Genomic DNA, 15,212 nt, shown 5'->3' on the forward strand with positions numbered 1-15,212 from the left:
ATCTCCCTCAGCAGGCAGCTGCTCCTCAGGCCAGAGGCTTGTGCTTATCTGTCCTACTGCAGATTGATTCCCTTCACTTGAACATTAATTTCCAACTGGTTATTTTTATGTTAATGATTTTTTTTTTTTTTTTCTTTTGTGGATTTGGGGATGGTAAAGCTTTGGGCTCTGTCCCATCCAGCTCTTCCCAGTTCCTTTCTGCAGTGCAGACCCCATCTGAAGGCTCTGATGATCAACCCTTCACCCCACACAGGAGCACCGGGTACAGCCACCTACACCAAATACATTAAAAATTACTAATAAAATTAATGAAAAACCCTGTAATTAATAAATCTGTCTGTAAACACCCTGATCAGAACCTGAAGACTGTGGGAGTCACATGGTCAAACACTAACCGCCCTTCACCTTCACTGCTGCCACCTCACATTTCTCTGAGCAAGGAAATAAGAATAAAACCCACTTATTTCTCCTTATTTTGTTAATTTGCAAGATCTCTTCAATGGCTTTCATTGACAGGTAGTTTCCAATCACAGAGGCAGCTCTGGGGATTTTACCCTCCTTGCTTGCTTTGCTGGCTGTGGATTGATGACTTCCTGCATGAGAAAATAATAAAAAAAGGACTGTTAAAAAAAAAAAAAAAAAAGTATTTAAACGAGGATGATGATACCGGGGGACATGGTGAGTGGAATAATCACGATGGTTTTGTGGTTTTGTGCGGCACTGCTGAGGCACAGCCCCAGGGATGAGTTTTGTGGCGATTCCGTGCCCGGGTCGGTGCGGCGGTGGCTGAGGGCAGCAGCGCACGGTGTGGGGACAGGGACACCCGGAGAACTGGGGAGGTGGCGGGCAGGGCTGAGCCGCTCGGAGCCCATTCCCCTCACAGGGGCCGAGTGCGGCGGGTGCCCATTGACAGGGACGCGGAGGCTGAACTTGGGTTGCGCGGGTTCGGATAAATGGGGGGGGCAGCAGCCCAAACCCCTCCAGACCGAGTCCGATCTTCTCAGAAAAGCAGCCCAAACACTCCCGAGGAGCTGCTCGGAGAGATGAAGGACCGGCGGACCCGCTCCCCTCACGCACAAAATGGCGGCCGGCCCCGCCCCAAGATGGCGGCGGTCCCGCCCCGCCGCGCCCCCAGCCCGTCCCCACCGCCTCCCGCCCTTCCACGCTCCCGCTCCGTCCCCGCCGCGCCGCCGTACCCGCCTCAGCGGCCCCCTTCGGCCCTCACCTCCGTCCCTCCCTCCCGGTGCGCTGCGGGAGCCAGCGGCGCGCCCCCGCTCCCCGGTGCTGTGTCCCCCTTTCACAGCCCGCCGCCATGCTGGCCGCCAGCGCCTCTCTGCTCCGCCGCTGCGCCGTCTCCGGCCTCCGCGCCGCCGTCCGCCGGCCCGCCGGCCCAGCAGGTGAGCGGCCGCACTGTTTCTGTCCCTCCCGCCGCGCTCGGCGCCCGGGCTGCCGGTGCGGCGGGCAGCGGGGCCGCGCGGCCCTGCGTGTCCTTGCCGTGACCCCGCGGCCTGCGCGGGCCGCGGCCACCGGGACCCCCCCGCCTCAGCGGGCACCGCCTCAGCGGGCACCGGGCACCGCCTCAGCACCGGGCACCGCCTCAGCGGGCACCGGGCACCTCCTCAGCGGGCACCGGGCACCTCCTCAGCGGGCACCGGGCACCGCCTCAGCACCGGGCACCGCCTCAGCGGGCACCGGGCACCTCCTCAGCGGGCACCGGGCACCTCCTCAGCGCCCACCGCCGGGGCTGCACCGGGGCCGGTGGCGCTTTCCCTGCGCCCCCCGCCAAGGTGACATTGATGGAGGGCGGCCGTGACCTCCGCCAGCCCCCCCCCCCCACCTCGGCTCCGCTGCAGCTCCGTGCCAGCCCTCACCCTCCTAATTAACAGGCCAATTAATTTTATTTATAATATTAGCACTTTTTTAGCGCCCTAGTTGATAAGGAGAATAGGAGGGCCAGCCCCAGGCAGCGTGCTGTGATGGTGGCCAGGATGGCAGGACTGGAAGGAGACTGCAGACAATGCACCGCCATTAATAGCCAATTAACTTATGCATCGCAATTAATACCTAATTAAGAAACACGAATCATGCTCGAAGTCTTGCCTGAGCTTCTGCTGCTGCACGTGTGAGTTAAACAACTGCCTTAGGGAGCCTGTCGCGTCTTTTTAAACAATAAGCACAGGATTTCTTAGATGCTGCTCAACACCCTTGGTCTTTTGTTATTTTTAATCCGCTAAAAGTCTTTGCTCGCTATTCCTTTGAGGTGCTGAGCCCCGGCTGCTTGTATGTCTGGTTTCCAGTAGGCTCTGTGTTCTTCTTTTCCAAGGTCTTGTGTTTCAAACACCCCACTTAACACTGCTGCGACCCCTTTGCAGGGGGGTTCTGTTGCTGCAAAACCTTCCCTGTGTAATCCCTGGGATCCTTGTTCTCAGATTTTGAGTAAATTAATATTTTTCTTCATGTGTGTTTTTCCTCTGTGCTCATTACCGGAGAAAACTTCCCAATTCTGGCCCTCACGGAGAAGCTTTAACATGGTTTTGTGTCATATTAGGTGATTTTAGGCTTAATGCCTGCTGAGTTCACTTTAAAGCAAAGGTGCTTGCCCTTTGGTTCTTCCTGGAGTTGGGAATCTCTGCCTGGATAGGTCGGCTGTGACACACACGTCATGTGTGTGACAGTGACCTTGATGGACCCTGCTGAAACTCAGGGCAGAGGGACTCTCCAGGTACAGATATGAGCATCAATATGGAAAAGAAATATAGCAGCAATTGAGAAACACACCTTGGAAAGCCAGGGTTTCAATTCTTATGGTCTGTATTTGCCTCCTGGATCCACTGAATGTTTTTTTTGAGGAAAGACTTTAGATTTTGACTTAAAGATGGCATTTGAGTGCTTCAATTTGGCTTTTCTTCAGCTGAGATTTGCTGTTTGTCTGTAGGATTTTTTTTTTCTTCTTTTTTTTGTGTGTAGGAAAAATAAGGATTCTCCTTCAACCAGCTGAAACCTGGAGGGTTTTCAGCAGTGTCCTGGGAGCAGGAGCATTTGCAGAGCTCTGCTCTTGCTCTGAGCTCAGCTGTGCAGGTGATTTGTTGCAGAAAGCAGGGTCAAAGGTCTGCTTTGGAGCTGGGGAAAGGAGGGGGAATTTCCCTACAGGAACCAAAAGAGCATTTTAATTCTGTCTTTGCCCGTTGTTTACTTTTCCATAGCTAAAATAAATAAAGCTATTTTCATGCTTCCATTGCATAAACCAGTATTGCAGCTGAAATGTTGGATCAGGTTAAGTTTTGTTAAAAAAGCAAATTGCCTGCTAATTAGGCTGCCATTAATGAAACCAAAGAGAAGTATATCAGCAAAAATACAACCCAATTGTGATGTTGGATTTTTTTGGGGTTTTTTTTGGTTTTGTTTTTTTTTTTTTTTAATAAAACCCTGTGGTTAATCACTGTGAGTGGTTCATGCTGGGTTAAGAAAGAAAAAGTCAGGAGCTAAATTTGACTTCTGTGAAGCAGAGCTTTGAGCTCCAAGGTCGTATCTGGTGTGTGACCTCTCTGCAAATATTAGTGGAGTGAGATTAGCAGTGGGGAAAGGAAGCACCAGGCTTGTGGTCCTTCAGTTTAGTTGCCTTAGAAAACTGTTCCAACCTTTGTGGGGTTAAAAAAGACAGGTTCATCCAAAAAACCAGCAATTTGTGACAGTGCTGAGTGAAGAAACAAATTAATGATCCTATCAGACTAATTTATGCATTAGCATACAATCTGCTTTTTGTGATTAGTTATCAAATATTAATGCAATTACAACTTTGAGATCCAGGAGTTTTCTCTTGGACAGAGTGATAATTTTCTTTCCTCCTCCAACCCTTCTGTTGGAAGGAATATCTCTCATCCCTGTGCTTTTGAGAGCCTCTGTAGGAATTGCGTGGAATTTTGTTGGTGAGGAATGTGAATGTTGAAGCTCCTCAGTCTCACTTGGCTGTGGAAAGAGGGAGAATTCCTGTATTTTACAGAAAAAGGAATGGACTCTTCAGGTCTGGTATCCTGAGCTAGTTTTTGTGTGTCTTTCCCCTGCTCTGACCAATGCTCTGGGAACACTTTGGAAGTCTGATGTGGAAAAAAGCAGACACTTTGCTACAACATAAACCACAATATTTAATAAGTTACATCCCCCCAGGGCTCATCCAGGACTGATCCAGAGCGACTGTAACAAGGGAAATCCATATTTTATGGTTTCTGGCCTCTTGGTCAGGACTAAAGCAGTGTTACCTTCCTTTTGCTCCAAGTTTGTTCCTTTTTTTCTGCACTCAGCTGTGCTTCCTGCCCGCTGCTACTCTCATGGGTCACAAGAGTCAGATGAAGAATTCGATGCTCGCTGGGTGACATATTTCAACAAGCCAGATATCGATGCCTGGGAGCTCAGGAAAGGTAAGTTGAAGACCAGGAAGCATAACCTGGAGTAAATAGATGTTTTGTGACCAGGAATAACAACTTTAGTTGGCATTTTGTGGACTCCCCATCCCTGGAAGTGTCCAAAGCCTGGCTGGAGAGGGCTTGGAGTAACCTGGTTTAGTGGAAGGTGTCCCTGCCCGTGGCAGAATGGTGGAGTAGATGATTTCTGAGGTACTTCCAACCCAAACCATTCCACGATTCCATCATTTTAGCACCTGGATGGGAGGGAGAGTAATATTTGCTCCAAGGAAAGTGTGTTTGAGCTCTGCTATGCTCATTTTTCTTTGGACTTTGGCCAGTGGCTTGGCCATAACTCCCTGCAGGCTTTTTGTGTGGCTGTCTCCAGTTGTTTGCTGTGGAGTTGCCAAGTTCTATTAAACTTACTCTATTTTTTGGGGTGGTAGAGGACTGGGAGTGTCTGTAGGGCGGTATAGGGTGTGTGCACAAAGGGGGTAGAACTGGGGTGTGTCCATGGGGCAGTCTTCGGTGTGTGCACAGGGATTATGGGGTTGGGAGTGTCTGTAGGGCAGTACAGGCTGTGTGCACACGGGGGATAGGACTGGGGTATGTCCATGGGGCAGTATAGGAGCAATACAGTGGGAGAGTTCATCTTTTAAGGCCAATTAGGCCTTAAAAATGTGATTTCTTTAGCAGATAATTGCAGCCAGAAGGCTCCTTCCAGCAGCACCTGGCTGATGAGGTGTTTTTTTTCCGTCACAGAGGAAGGGAGTAGACACAAGGGGTTCCTTTTGAGAGCATGACAAGCTGGTCCCAAGTTCCCCTTGGTGTTTCCTTGTCTCCACAGGCATAAACACACTGGTGGGTTATGACCTGGTCCCGGAGCCCAAAATCATCGACGCAGCTCTGAGGGCCTGCAGACGGTTAAATGACTTTGCCAGCGCTGTCCGCATCCTAGAAGTTGTAAAGGTGGGTGGAACTGCTCTGTTCCCATTGCCAGAGCCTGGCAGCAGGGTGGTTTTCCCTGGCTTTTTCCTGCTGCAAAGGACAGCCACACTTTCCTGCTGCCAGAATCTGTGGCAAAGCTTGCTGGCTTCTTGAGGGACTGAGAGAAGTAACTCAGAAAGGTCTCTTGGGGAACACCTGAAACCAGCTCCTTGAAACCTGAATCCAGCCTGGCCAGGGAGTTAAGAGAAGCCAGGACTTTTATTTCAGCCCTAGAGGCCAGGAGCTCTGCTCTGCCACAAGCATTGGCTGGGGTGGGAGGCTTTGGAGATGTGTGCTTTGAAGTAACTCCATTCTTTGTTTTTTGGGGTTTTTTTCAGGACAAGGCAGGACCCCACAAGGAAATCTATCCTTACGTTATCCAGGAGCTTAGACCAACTTTGAGTGAACTTGGAATCTCCACTCCAGAGGAACTGGGCCTAGACAAAGCATAAACCATGTTGGTAAGGTTTGATGTTGCTTCCCAGACTCTTGGCATGGGAGTCCTGCACCTCAAACCCCCTGGCAAAGACAACATAGGCAAGACCTAATGTACCTTAATCCCAGACTGAAATAAAGCCCTAAATAAAAATCTTCGTGGAAGGGAAGCCTCTTAACTCAGTTTTCTCAGGAGATGACTAGTGTCATATTCTTTTTTTAAATATTATGCTTAGAATCTCTATTCTAAGCATAATACTTTAAAAAAAGAATATACTGTGTGTAAATATATGCATAATATTAAAAAAAACAATATACTGTGTGTCAGACTGCTGCAAATAGTGTGCTTGATTCTGGATATTTTAAATCCTTTTCCTCCTCCTTGCTCTGGGCTGCAATGTCTTGGTGCCAGGGGTCCTGAATCAGCTGTGCTGGGACTGCAGTACCTGCATTTTTGAGCTGAGCATGGTTAAACAAGGCTTTGAAGCTAAAAGGGATGGAAATAACTCGTTTGGGACCTCATGGAAACTTCGTGGAGATTCTAGGCTGCTTCTTTAATGGCTTTTTTTATTTTTCCCCTGTTATTTTCTATGCCAGGTGGATTACTCAAGTGTTCTACTGATGCTACCAGATTGTACACCGTCACTTGGAGAGACAAACTTTAAATCTTACCTGAAATAACTTCTTCCTTTATTGAGTCACAATGGAAATGCCGTGGAGTTGAGCCTAATAAAGGAAAAACTGGTTTGACTCATGTGGTACCAGTGCCTCCTGTGGTTATTTCCTGTTGCTTTTGTAGGGAAAAAGAAGGAAAAAACCATAAACGTGCTCTTAGGAATTTCTGAATTGTTACTTACTCTGGGAAGCTCATGCCCAGATCCTTCCCAAGCCGCGGCTCTGGGAGGGGAAGAGGAGGAGCTGTGTGGAGAGCATGGTTCCTGTATGCACAGCTTTGGGGAGGAGACATTTCTCTGGGATGGTGTCCAAAGCCTCAGGCGAGGGCGGGAGGCGCCGCTTTGTGTCCTCACCGGGAAGGGGATCTATTTGGGATAGATATTGTCCCTGTTTTCCGCTCAGCCCTGGCCCCGGCAAGGGTTTGGGAAAGAAAATAAACCAACAGAAGTGGGTGGGAGGAGAAGGGAAATATGTTAATTCTGTTATTTTCCTCATAGAAGAGGGGAATTTTCTGGGAAAGCAGGAGTTGGTTTCTGCACAGCCTATAGTGACGGTGCCCCGTCCTGCAGTCCCGGTGCCCCGTCCTGCAGTCCCGGTGCCCCTCCAATAGTCCCGGTGCCCCGTGCTGCAGTCCCGGTGCCCCGTGCTGCAGTCCCGGTGCCCCGTGCTGCAGTCCCGGTGCCCCGTCCTGTAGTCCCGGTGCCCAGTCCTGCAGTCCCGGTGCCCCATCCTGCAGTCCCGGTGCCCCGTCCTGCAGTCCCGGTGCCCCATCCAGCACTCCCGGTGCCCCATCCTGCAGTCCCGGTGCCCCTCCAATAGTCCCGGTGCCCCGTCCTGCAGTCCCGGTGCCCCATCCTGCAGTCCCGGTGCCCCGTCCTGCAGTCCCGGTGCCCCATCCTCTAGTCCCGCTGCCCCGTCCTGCAGTCCCGCTGCCCCGTCCTGCAGTCCCGGTGCCCCGTCCTGTAATCCCGGTGCCCCGTCCTGTAATCCCGGTGCCCCATCCTGCAGTCCCGGTGCCCCATCCTGCAGTCCCGGTGCCCCATCCTTTAGCCCCGGTGCCCCATCCTGCAGTCCCGGTGCCCCATCCTTTAGCCCCGGTGCCCCATCCTGCAGTCCCGGTGCCCCATCCTGCAGTCCCGGTGCCCCATCCTGCAGTCCCGGTGCCCCGTCCTGCAGTCCCGGTGCCCCGTCCCGCCGTCCGGTCCCGCTGTCCGCTCCTACCCCGCATGCGCGGCAGAGGGGCGCGCCTTTTCCCCGCCTCCCATTGGCTGAGCCCCGCCAGCCCCGCGCTGCCATTGGCGGGCGGGCCATGGGGCGGGGCCAGGGGCGGCCATGGCGACGGGCGGCGGCGGAGCCGGGCCAGGTCCCGGTCCCGGTCCCGGTCCCGGTCCTGGTCCCGGTCCTGGTCCTGGTCCTGGTCCTGCCGGCGGCCGGCGGGGCCCGGGGGTACGTGCGATGTACGGGTGTGCTGGGGGTGCGGGGCTGTGTGGGATATCTGCATGGGACTATGGGCCTAAGGAGAGCATAGGGCAGTGTGGGGTACGTGAATAGGGGTGTTATGGGGCTGGGGTATGTCCATGGGGCAGTGTGGGGTACGTGAATAGGGGTGTTATGGGGCTGGGGTATGTCCGTGGGGCAGTGTGGGGTACGTGAATAGGGGTGTTATGGGGCTGGGGTATGTCCGTGGGGCAGTGTGGGGTACGTGAATAGGGGTGTTATGGGGCTGGGGTATGTCCATGGGGCAGTGTGGGGTACGTGAATAGGGGTGTTATGGGGCTGGGGTATGTCCGTGGGGCAGTGTGGGGTGGGTGCACAGGGGTTATGGGGCTGGGGTATGTCCATGGGGCAGCGTGGGGTGTGTGCACAGGGGTTATGGGGCTGGGGTATGTCCGTGGGGCAGTGTGGGGAAGGTGTGTGGGGCAGTAGAGGAGCAATACAGTGGGAGAGTTCGTCTTTCAGAGCTGCAGACAGTACTGTATACAATGTGTAAATATAAATATAAATACAAATATATACATGTACACACACAGAGGTGTATCAGCACAGCATCAGCCGTCCAGGAAGGGGTATGGCACATCCAGAGGGATCTGGGGGGGCCCCGCCTGCCTGGTCATTCCTACTATGAAGCCCTGTCATGCTAATTCCAGTTTAAGACACTGAGGCTAATCCTGGCTGTGCTCTCCAATCACCATCCCCAGTCCTCTGCCGTGTTCCTTTAATTCCACATCCCTCCTGTGCCAACTCTCTCTGATTTCCCCTCTATTTTCTTCATTACTTCTTGTCTTTGTGGAGGTTTTTTCCTCCCCCCTTGCCCTTAGGAGCATTTGTTCTCCTTGACAATAACTGGATAAAAGGAGAAGCTTGGAAACCCCAAATTAAAACATACAATCCTTACATTTGTGTTTGATTAACCTCTCGGTAAATCTCCTCCACCACCTTTTCCCAAGTATTACTGCAGCCAGGCTTGCACAGGAACTGATGGTGACTACCTGTGCTTTTAATGAGCATCACCATTCCCAAATAATCTTTTCATCTGCTATCAGATCTGCTTATTCCTTTTCCTCTCCCTCCTCCCGGGCTGGGGAGGAGGAGCTGTCCCTGGGGACAGATTTCCCTGGGGAAAGATTTCCCTGCTGACCTTGAGCTCCCAGGAGCATCAGATGCTCCGAGTTGACTCTGAGTTGACTCTGCTTTACTTCATCTTCGTGGAGAGGTGCTAAATGCTTCTCCCACTCTTTTTTTTTTAGCTGATTTGGGCTGAAAAGAAGAGGCTGAACAAGGGGGCAGATGTGATGGAGAAAAGGGGTCCATACATCATGAGCAAACCTCCCTCCATTCAGGCCAAGCTGAGTAAGTGATGCTTGGTGGTCTCTGCCGGGATTTCAGGTGTCATTTCCACCTCTCTCCCAGAGCTGGGGTTACCAAAAGCCCTTTAATTCCTTGTTGGGATAACACCTTTATAAAACCCCATTAAAAACCCACAGAGATGCCTTTGGAAAGCACTGCAATGTGCCCACGTTCACCTGCACCACTCTCCTGACCCATTCCCCAGAAGAAGAAACCCTCTGGGAGCACTTGGGAATTTTTCTCTGTGTCCCTGTGCTTGGCTTTCAGAGAGGCAGCGGGAGCTGGCAAAGGCAGTGCTGCGAAGGCAGGGGCTGCTGGGGGCACCCACTGCCCTGAAACCAACTCCTAAAAGGTCTGATCCCCTCTTCCTGTTTTCAAAATGCGTTTTTCACTTTTCTTGGGGAGACTGGGAAAGTCAGAGGATTAAAATTAAGAGTTTGGGACCTTATTTTGCTTGCTCTGTTTGGCCAGGAACACCCAGTATAATAAAATACACTGCTTTTCTCTTTATTTTGGAGATGATTTGGTGGTATGGATTTATTGGGATATCCTGGGGTTTAGCTGGTGGTGGCCCTGGACAGGACCTGGGTGGGAAGGAGTGGGATTCCTGCCCTGGCTCCTCAGCCTGTCAGCTCCATGGATGTGTTCCCATCTAAAACATCTGTGCTGGTCTCCCTCCTGTGTTTTCTGGCAGGTCTGTGAAGTTCAACAAGGGCTACACGGCACTCAGCCAGACAGCTGATGAAAACCTGGTCTCCCTCGACTCAGACAGGTGAGTATCCCATGATTTTGGGTAAATATCCCGTGAATTTGAGGGTGGGGGTGCTTCCAGATGGCTTTTTGGGGAGGTTGATTTTCATTGTCACTTGTAGAACATCCCTGATGGCACTGGGCACCTCAGAGCAGCAAAACGCTCCTGTTGGCCCAGATTTCAAATATCCCTTAGGGTTGCACTGCCAGCTCCTTTTCCCCTCCAAATCCCCCTTATCTGCATCCTAAAGACCCCATTTCCTGGCCAGCTGTGTTTCTGTTTCCCCCCAGTGACGGGGAGCCAGGATCCAGGTGTTCCTCGGGATACTCCTCTGCTGAGGCAAGTGTGGGGCTTTGACTCTGACACTGTGGGGTCCCCAGGGGCTCCCCCACTCCCCTGACCCCTCGAGGCTCTGCCTAGGGGCTGGAAGCATCACCCCACAGGGCATGGGTGTGTGTCCATCCTGCAGAGCTCTGCTTTGTCCCCCGCAGCAGGTGACCCAGGACCTGAGCCGGCAGCTGCTGCAGGACGGGTACCACCTCGACGAGGTCCCTGATGACGAAGACCTGGATCTCATCCCCCCAAAACCTGCTGCCTCCTCTTCTTGCCCCTGTTGTTTCGGAGAAAATCTCTCCTGTGTGATCCAGTAGCTGCACAAGAACAGGTCAAAATCCAGCACTTTCTTTGTCCCGTGGGATGCTGGTGGGTGTCCGGGTCCCACGCCAGGACAGTGGCACAAGGACTGAACAATGCTGCTCATGGCAGAGACCAGCTGACTCCAAAAGACTTCTCCTTACACTCAGCAATATCAGGGGGAGGTGGCACAGTGACAGTGTGGTGACCTGGATGGGATTTGGCACTTGGCTGGGGTGGGAAGGGAGAACAGGCAGGGCCTGGCACCTCCACAGGGATATAAAGGGAAGGATTTGGGAGTTTCTGGGGTTGGAGCTAATGGCTTATTCCCATTCTCCTCAACGCTGCTTTGATGCAGGTGAGGCACAGCCCAGGGCCCCCGTCCCAGCTCTGCCCAGGGCTTGGATTTGGGGGGCTGGAGAGCCTCCCTGCTGCAAACCATACATGCTGCCTTAAACCACGGTCCTGCTCTACGACATAGAGGACAATCAGCTTCTTATACAGAAACCTTATTTAAATATTTCGTATCAAGAGACATGAACTGGTTTGGGGGTGGGGGGGCATGTTTGTTTGGTTTTGTATTTTACTCTTAAAAGGGAGCACTCAATAAACTGGATCTCATTACTCAGATGGGGTTCTGGTGCTGTGAGAGGGACTCCTGTGTGAGGGACTCCTCATCATGTTTTACTCCTTTCCTGTGCCCAAGGAGCAAGGTGGTCACAGCCAGTGTTGTGGGGGTGCTGGAGCTGCTCCCAGCCTCTCTGTCCTCCTCCATCCTCCTCCCTCCACCATGCTGCCCTTCGCCAGGGACAAAGTCATCTCTTTATTCACAGCAGCAGAGGCTCTCCCACTCCATCATCCCCCACACAGCCCCTTTTACAGCCAGAGAAGGGGGACACTGGCTGCCATCAGCCAGGCTTGGGAAGAGCCCACCAGAAGCAGCAGAAAGCCTTTGGTCTGCACCACAACCAAGGAGTCGATCCACGGAACTGCTCTTTCCATACATCAGGGCTGGTTTTGGGATTTAATAGGTGGAGGGAGACCTTTCAAGCGAGAAGACTTTGCCCACACCAGTTTCTATCTACTCAGAACACGGAGTGTTGTGGAGGAAGTGCCCCAGCTCCTGCTCAGAGGAGGCAGCAGGCTCGGAAGAGCAGCATCCCGTCGGGCGAGGAGAGGTGCAGGGAGATGCTCTCGTTGGCCGAGACGAAGAGCACGGAGCCACGGTGCAGGGACATCTCGGAGGCTGCGGCTGTGGAGGTGCCCACGGCCGTCCCTTGGATCACCAGCAAGATGCTGGCAGAGTCCATGGCAGAGATGAGGTACAGCTTGACGGAGGCAGGGATCTGCCAAGGGAAATGTCACTGTGCTGGAGTCTCCCTCAGCTTTCCTCCTCTCTGGAGAGCTGGAAGGAGGTTGTCCCCATTCCCACCCCTCTGCTGTGCCTGCAGCAGCCCAAGCCCAGGAGCTCAGCTTGGCTGAGGACACCCAAGACCTCTTCACGGTTCTCCCTCTGCCCAGAGGTGCTGGGGACGGTGAACAAGCTCCAGGCAGAGGGAACAGAGGAAGGATAAAGAGACCAGCGCCCCACCATGCCAAGCATCCCTCCCTCCTTGCCAGGACACTGATTACAAAGGTGAGCAGGCCCCAGCCAGCGCTGGGCTGTCCCAGCTGGTGTCCCCAGCACGAAGCTGGCATCGCTCACCTCTATCCTCATGATGGTGAAGTCTGGCACGGGTGGGTCGTAGAGGTAGACGTGGGGATCGAGCTGGCTCTGCGCCGCCGGGAGGATCTTGGAGCTGCTGGGTGCTGGTGTGTAGTTGAGCATCTCACACAAGGTGAGCACGTCGATGAACTTGGGGGTGAGCCCGGCACGCACGGTGTTATCCGAGCACGCCATGATCTCCACGCAGTCTGTGGGGACCAGGCAGCGCTGTCAGCCCACCCCAGCCCTTCCTCCTGTCCCCAGGGCCAGTTCTGGCAGGATGCCGGAGTAGGAACCCCCTGACGCTCACCTCCGTGCAGGTAGGCGTGGGGCTCGTTGGCTCCCAGGAACATGGCCTCCCCTGGCTCCAGCCTGACCAGGTTCAGGAAATAAATGGTGAAGCAGCCGATGTCCCCCGGGTACTGGGAGTGCAGCCGCAGCAGCAGCTCCCCGTTGCTCCCTGACGTGTCCTTCCCTTCCGCCGCTGCGCAGGAACAGACCAGGCCCAGCGTGGGGAGGGGGCTGGCACTGCCCCAGCCTCTCCCCTAAACACAGCCCCCCGAGCTGGTTTGGGGTGTCACAGCCAGGACCCACCTTCCTGGGAGATCCTCTTCACCAGCATGTTCAGCTGGTCCACGAAGAACTTCTTCTCGCTCTTCATGAGGCGGGTGAAGCACACGCGGAGGGCGGCCGAGACCCCGCGGGGGTCGTCGCTGCCGCTGCGCTCCAGCTGCTCCGCTGCCACCTCCCCGATCAGCGCCCGAAGCTCGGGGACATCTGTGGGGCCAGCCCCACTCACAGCCGGTCCCCCAGGCCAGGGGAGAGCAGCCCCAGTCAGAGCAGCACCCCCGTCCCAGGAGAGCGCAGTCACCATCCCCACAGCGAATCCCATCCCTGAGGAGCACTGCCCTCACCCTGAGCTCCATCCCAAGGGACCACAGCCTACATCCACACCCCAAACCCATCCCCGAGGAGCACTGCCCTCACCCTGAGCTCCATCCCAAGGGACCACAGCCTCCATCCACACCCCAAACCCATCCCAAGGGAGCACAGCCACCATCCACACCCTGAACTCCATCCCTGAGGAGCACTGCCCTCACCCTGAGCTCCATCCCAAGGGAGCACAGCCACCATCCACACCCTGAACTCCATCCCTGAAGAGCACTGTCCTCACCCTGAGCTCCATCCCAAGGGAGCACAGCCACCATCCCCACCCTGAACTCCATCCCTGAGGAGCACTGCCCTCACCCTGAGCTCCATCCCAAGGGACCACAGCCTCCATCCACACCCCAAACCCATCCCAAGGGAGCACAGCCACCATCCCCACCCTGACCTCCATCCCAAGAGAGCACCATCCCCACCTCAAACCCTAATCCAAAGGAGCAGGGCCCTCATCCCCACCCCAAAGCCCATCCCAAGGGAGCATGGCCACCATCCCCACTCCAGGGTCTGCCCAGGCACCCTCCTCCATCCTTACTCTGGAGGAAGGAGACAATCTCCTCCACGGGCCGGAAGCCACACATGCCCTCGAAGGGGGTGAGGGCGATGGCCATCTCGGGCTTGTGGTTGGCATCGGGGTAGTGCTCAGGGAACTGGGCGTGGAGTTTTGCTGCCAGCTCCTGCAGAGAGGGGAAAGGAGCTGGCTGAGCTCCCCAGGGACACGGGGTCCGCCTGGCTGGCCGTGGGGGCTCTCCCTACCTTGTTGGGGTGCGCCTGGACGGACAGGGCGGTGTTGACCGACAGCACCTTGAACAGGAAGGGCAGGTGTCCCTGGAAGGCGTCCTTCACCTTGGCCCCCAGGCAGGCGGGGTTGTCGGCAATCCACTGGCCCAGGGTCTTTTGGGGGATGCGGTTATCCCGGATGAGGGCATCGCCCCGGGGGTGTGTGCCCATCCACAGCTACGAGACACCAACAGAAACACAACGGCGGCACCCTGAGCCGGGCAGCCAGCACGGATGACTTGGGCTTTTCCAGAGGCTGCCTGGCCCCGGAGGTGATCCCTGGCAGCTCCCTCAGGGCTGAGTCATGCCGGGCTTCCCTCCAAGCCAGGCACCCCCAGGGCACAGGGGACAGCTGAGGGTCAGCATCACGTCCTGGTAGGACACGGGATGGTGAGAGGCAGAGCCACGGGGTGGGATGAACGCACGGATGGACACACAGATGGGACGGAGACACAGATGGACAGAATGGACACAGACACACTCACCTCAGCGTAGGGCTGGTCAGGCTGGATCTGGACCAGGGGGTCACCACTGGCCACCAGCTTGGCCACCTCACTCTCCAGGCCCACCTTCCCCCAGGAATAGTTCTGCACCACGCAGGAGAGGGGGAACACTGCGGGAGGGAAGTCAAGTGTTAGCGGGGCACAGAGAGAACCCCCTAAAACCCCTCCGGACACCCCAAGAGCCCCCGGGGCAGGGTGACAGCGTGTCAGGGAGGGAGAGGACCAGGGCTTGGGAGGGGACAGTGTCTGTGGGGACCATTTTCAACCATCACACGGCGGTTTGGGGTGCTCGGGCTGGGGGCACGAGCCACGGGCCCTCCGCCGCGTCGCCCCGGGGGGGTCCCGGTGGGGGTGTCCCCGTCCCCGCGGCCCATCCCAGGGCCCCCATCCCCACGGCGGGCGGTGGGTGCCCCGTGCCCCGCTCACCCCGGATCTCCGCCATGGTTCGGCCGGGCAGGACCTGCCCCCCTCCCCTCCCTTTCCCTTCCCTTCCCCCCTCCCCGTCTATAAGCGCCGCTGTGACGTCACGCGGCCACGCCCACCGGGTTAACCCCACG

At 55.3% G+C, this 15,212-nt stretch overlaps 3 protein-coding genes and 1 long non-coding RNA gene across 4 annotated transcripts; 2 read left to right on the forward strand and 2 right to left on the reverse strand.

Annotated features, from left to right (window-relative positions):
* Positions 1 to 1,157: 1,157 nt before the first annotated feature.
* On the reverse strand, positions 1,158 to 1,857 carry LOC140684769 (uncharacterized). The gene is made up of 2 exons (XR_012057550.1): positions 1,722 to 1,857; positions 1,158 to 1,615 (listed from the first exon to the last, which is right to left on the reverse strand). It is a non-coding gene; the product is annotated as an uncharacterized lncRNA (long non-coding RNA).
* Positions 1,256 to 6,578, forward strand: COX5A (cytochrome c oxidase subunit 5A). The gene is given in 5 exon segments (NM_001279272.1): positions 1,256 to 1,397; positions 4,299 to 4,415; positions 5,245 to 5,366; positions 5,723 to 5,845; positions 6,417 to 6,578. Coding segments are annotated over 4 exon segments (438 nt in total). The 5' UTR covers positions 1,256 to 1,312; the 3' UTR covers positions 5,837 to 5,845; positions 6,417 to 6,578.
* Positions 6,579 to 7,788: 1,210 nt separating this feature from the next.
* FAM219B (family with sequence similarity 219 member B) lies at positions 7,789 to 11,353 on the forward strand. Its single transcript, XM_032750217.3, has 6 exons — positions 7,789 to 7,940; positions 9,242 to 9,344; positions 9,609 to 9,693; positions 10,036 to 10,113; positions 10,383 to 10,431; positions 10,584 to 11,353. The coding sequence occupies exons 1-6, from the start codon at positions 7,827 to 7,829 to the stop codon at positions 10,740 to 10,742; spliced, it is 588 nt and encodes a 195-aa protein (XP_032606108.3). The 5' UTR covers positions 7,789 to 7,826; the 3' UTR covers positions 10,743 to 11,353.
* A 175-nt stretch (positions 11,354 to 11,528) lies between these two features.
* Positions 11,529 to 15,203, reverse strand: MPI (mannose phosphate isomerase). The gene is made up of 8 exons (XM_030281331.4): positions 15,082 to 15,203; positions 14,638 to 14,765; positions 14,129 to 14,329; positions 13,908 to 14,049; positions 13,025 to 13,207; positions 12,741 to 12,914; positions 12,431 to 12,639; positions 11,529 to 12,071 (listed from the first exon to the last, which is right to left on the reverse strand). Exons 1-8 carry the CDS (start codon positions 15,095 to 15,097, stop codon positions 11,853 to 11,855), a joined length of 1,272 nt encoding a protein of 423 aa, XP_030137191.4. The 5' UTR covers positions 15,098 to 15,203; the 3' UTR covers positions 11,529 to 11,852.
* Positions 15,204 to 15,212: the final 9 nt, after the last annotated feature.

This window comes from Taeniopygia guttata, chromosome 10, assembly GCF_048771995.1.
Source record: "Taeniopygia guttata chromosome 10, bTaeGut7.mat, whole genome shotgun sequence".
In the NCBI taxonomy this organism is placed as follows: domain Eukaryota; kingdom Metazoa; phylum Chordata; class Aves; order Passeriformes; family Estrildidae; genus Taeniopygia; species Taeniopygia guttata.

What these genes read in the sequence shown, in the direction of transcription:
- FAM219B (XM_032750217.3), top strand. Translation starts at nt 7,827, where the DNA reads ATGGCGACGGGCGGCGGCGGAGCCGGGCCAGGTCCCGGTCCCGGTCCC. An exon ending in CTCCATTCAGGCCAAGCTGA is followed by an intron (nt 9,345 to 9,608) that starts GTAAGTGATGCT and finishes CTTGGCTTTCAG; the next exon opens with AGAGGCAGCGGGAGCTGGCA. An exon ending in GTCTCCCTCGACTCAGACAG is followed by an intron (nt 10,114 to 10,382) that starts GTGAGTATCCCA and finishes GTTTCCCCCCAG; the next exon opens with TGACGGGGAGCCAGGATCCA.
- MPI (XM_030281331.4), bottom strand. An exon ending in CTGACCAGCCCTACGCTGAG is followed by an intron (nt 14,330 to 14,637) that starts GTGAGTGTGTCT and finishes GGTGTCTCGTAG; the next exon opens with CTGTGGATGGGCACACACCC. An exon ending in GAAGAGGATCTCCCAGGAAG is followed by an intron (nt 12,915 to 13,024) that starts GTGGGTCCTGGC and finishes GTTCCTGCGCAG; the next exon opens with CGGCGGAAGGGAAGGACACG.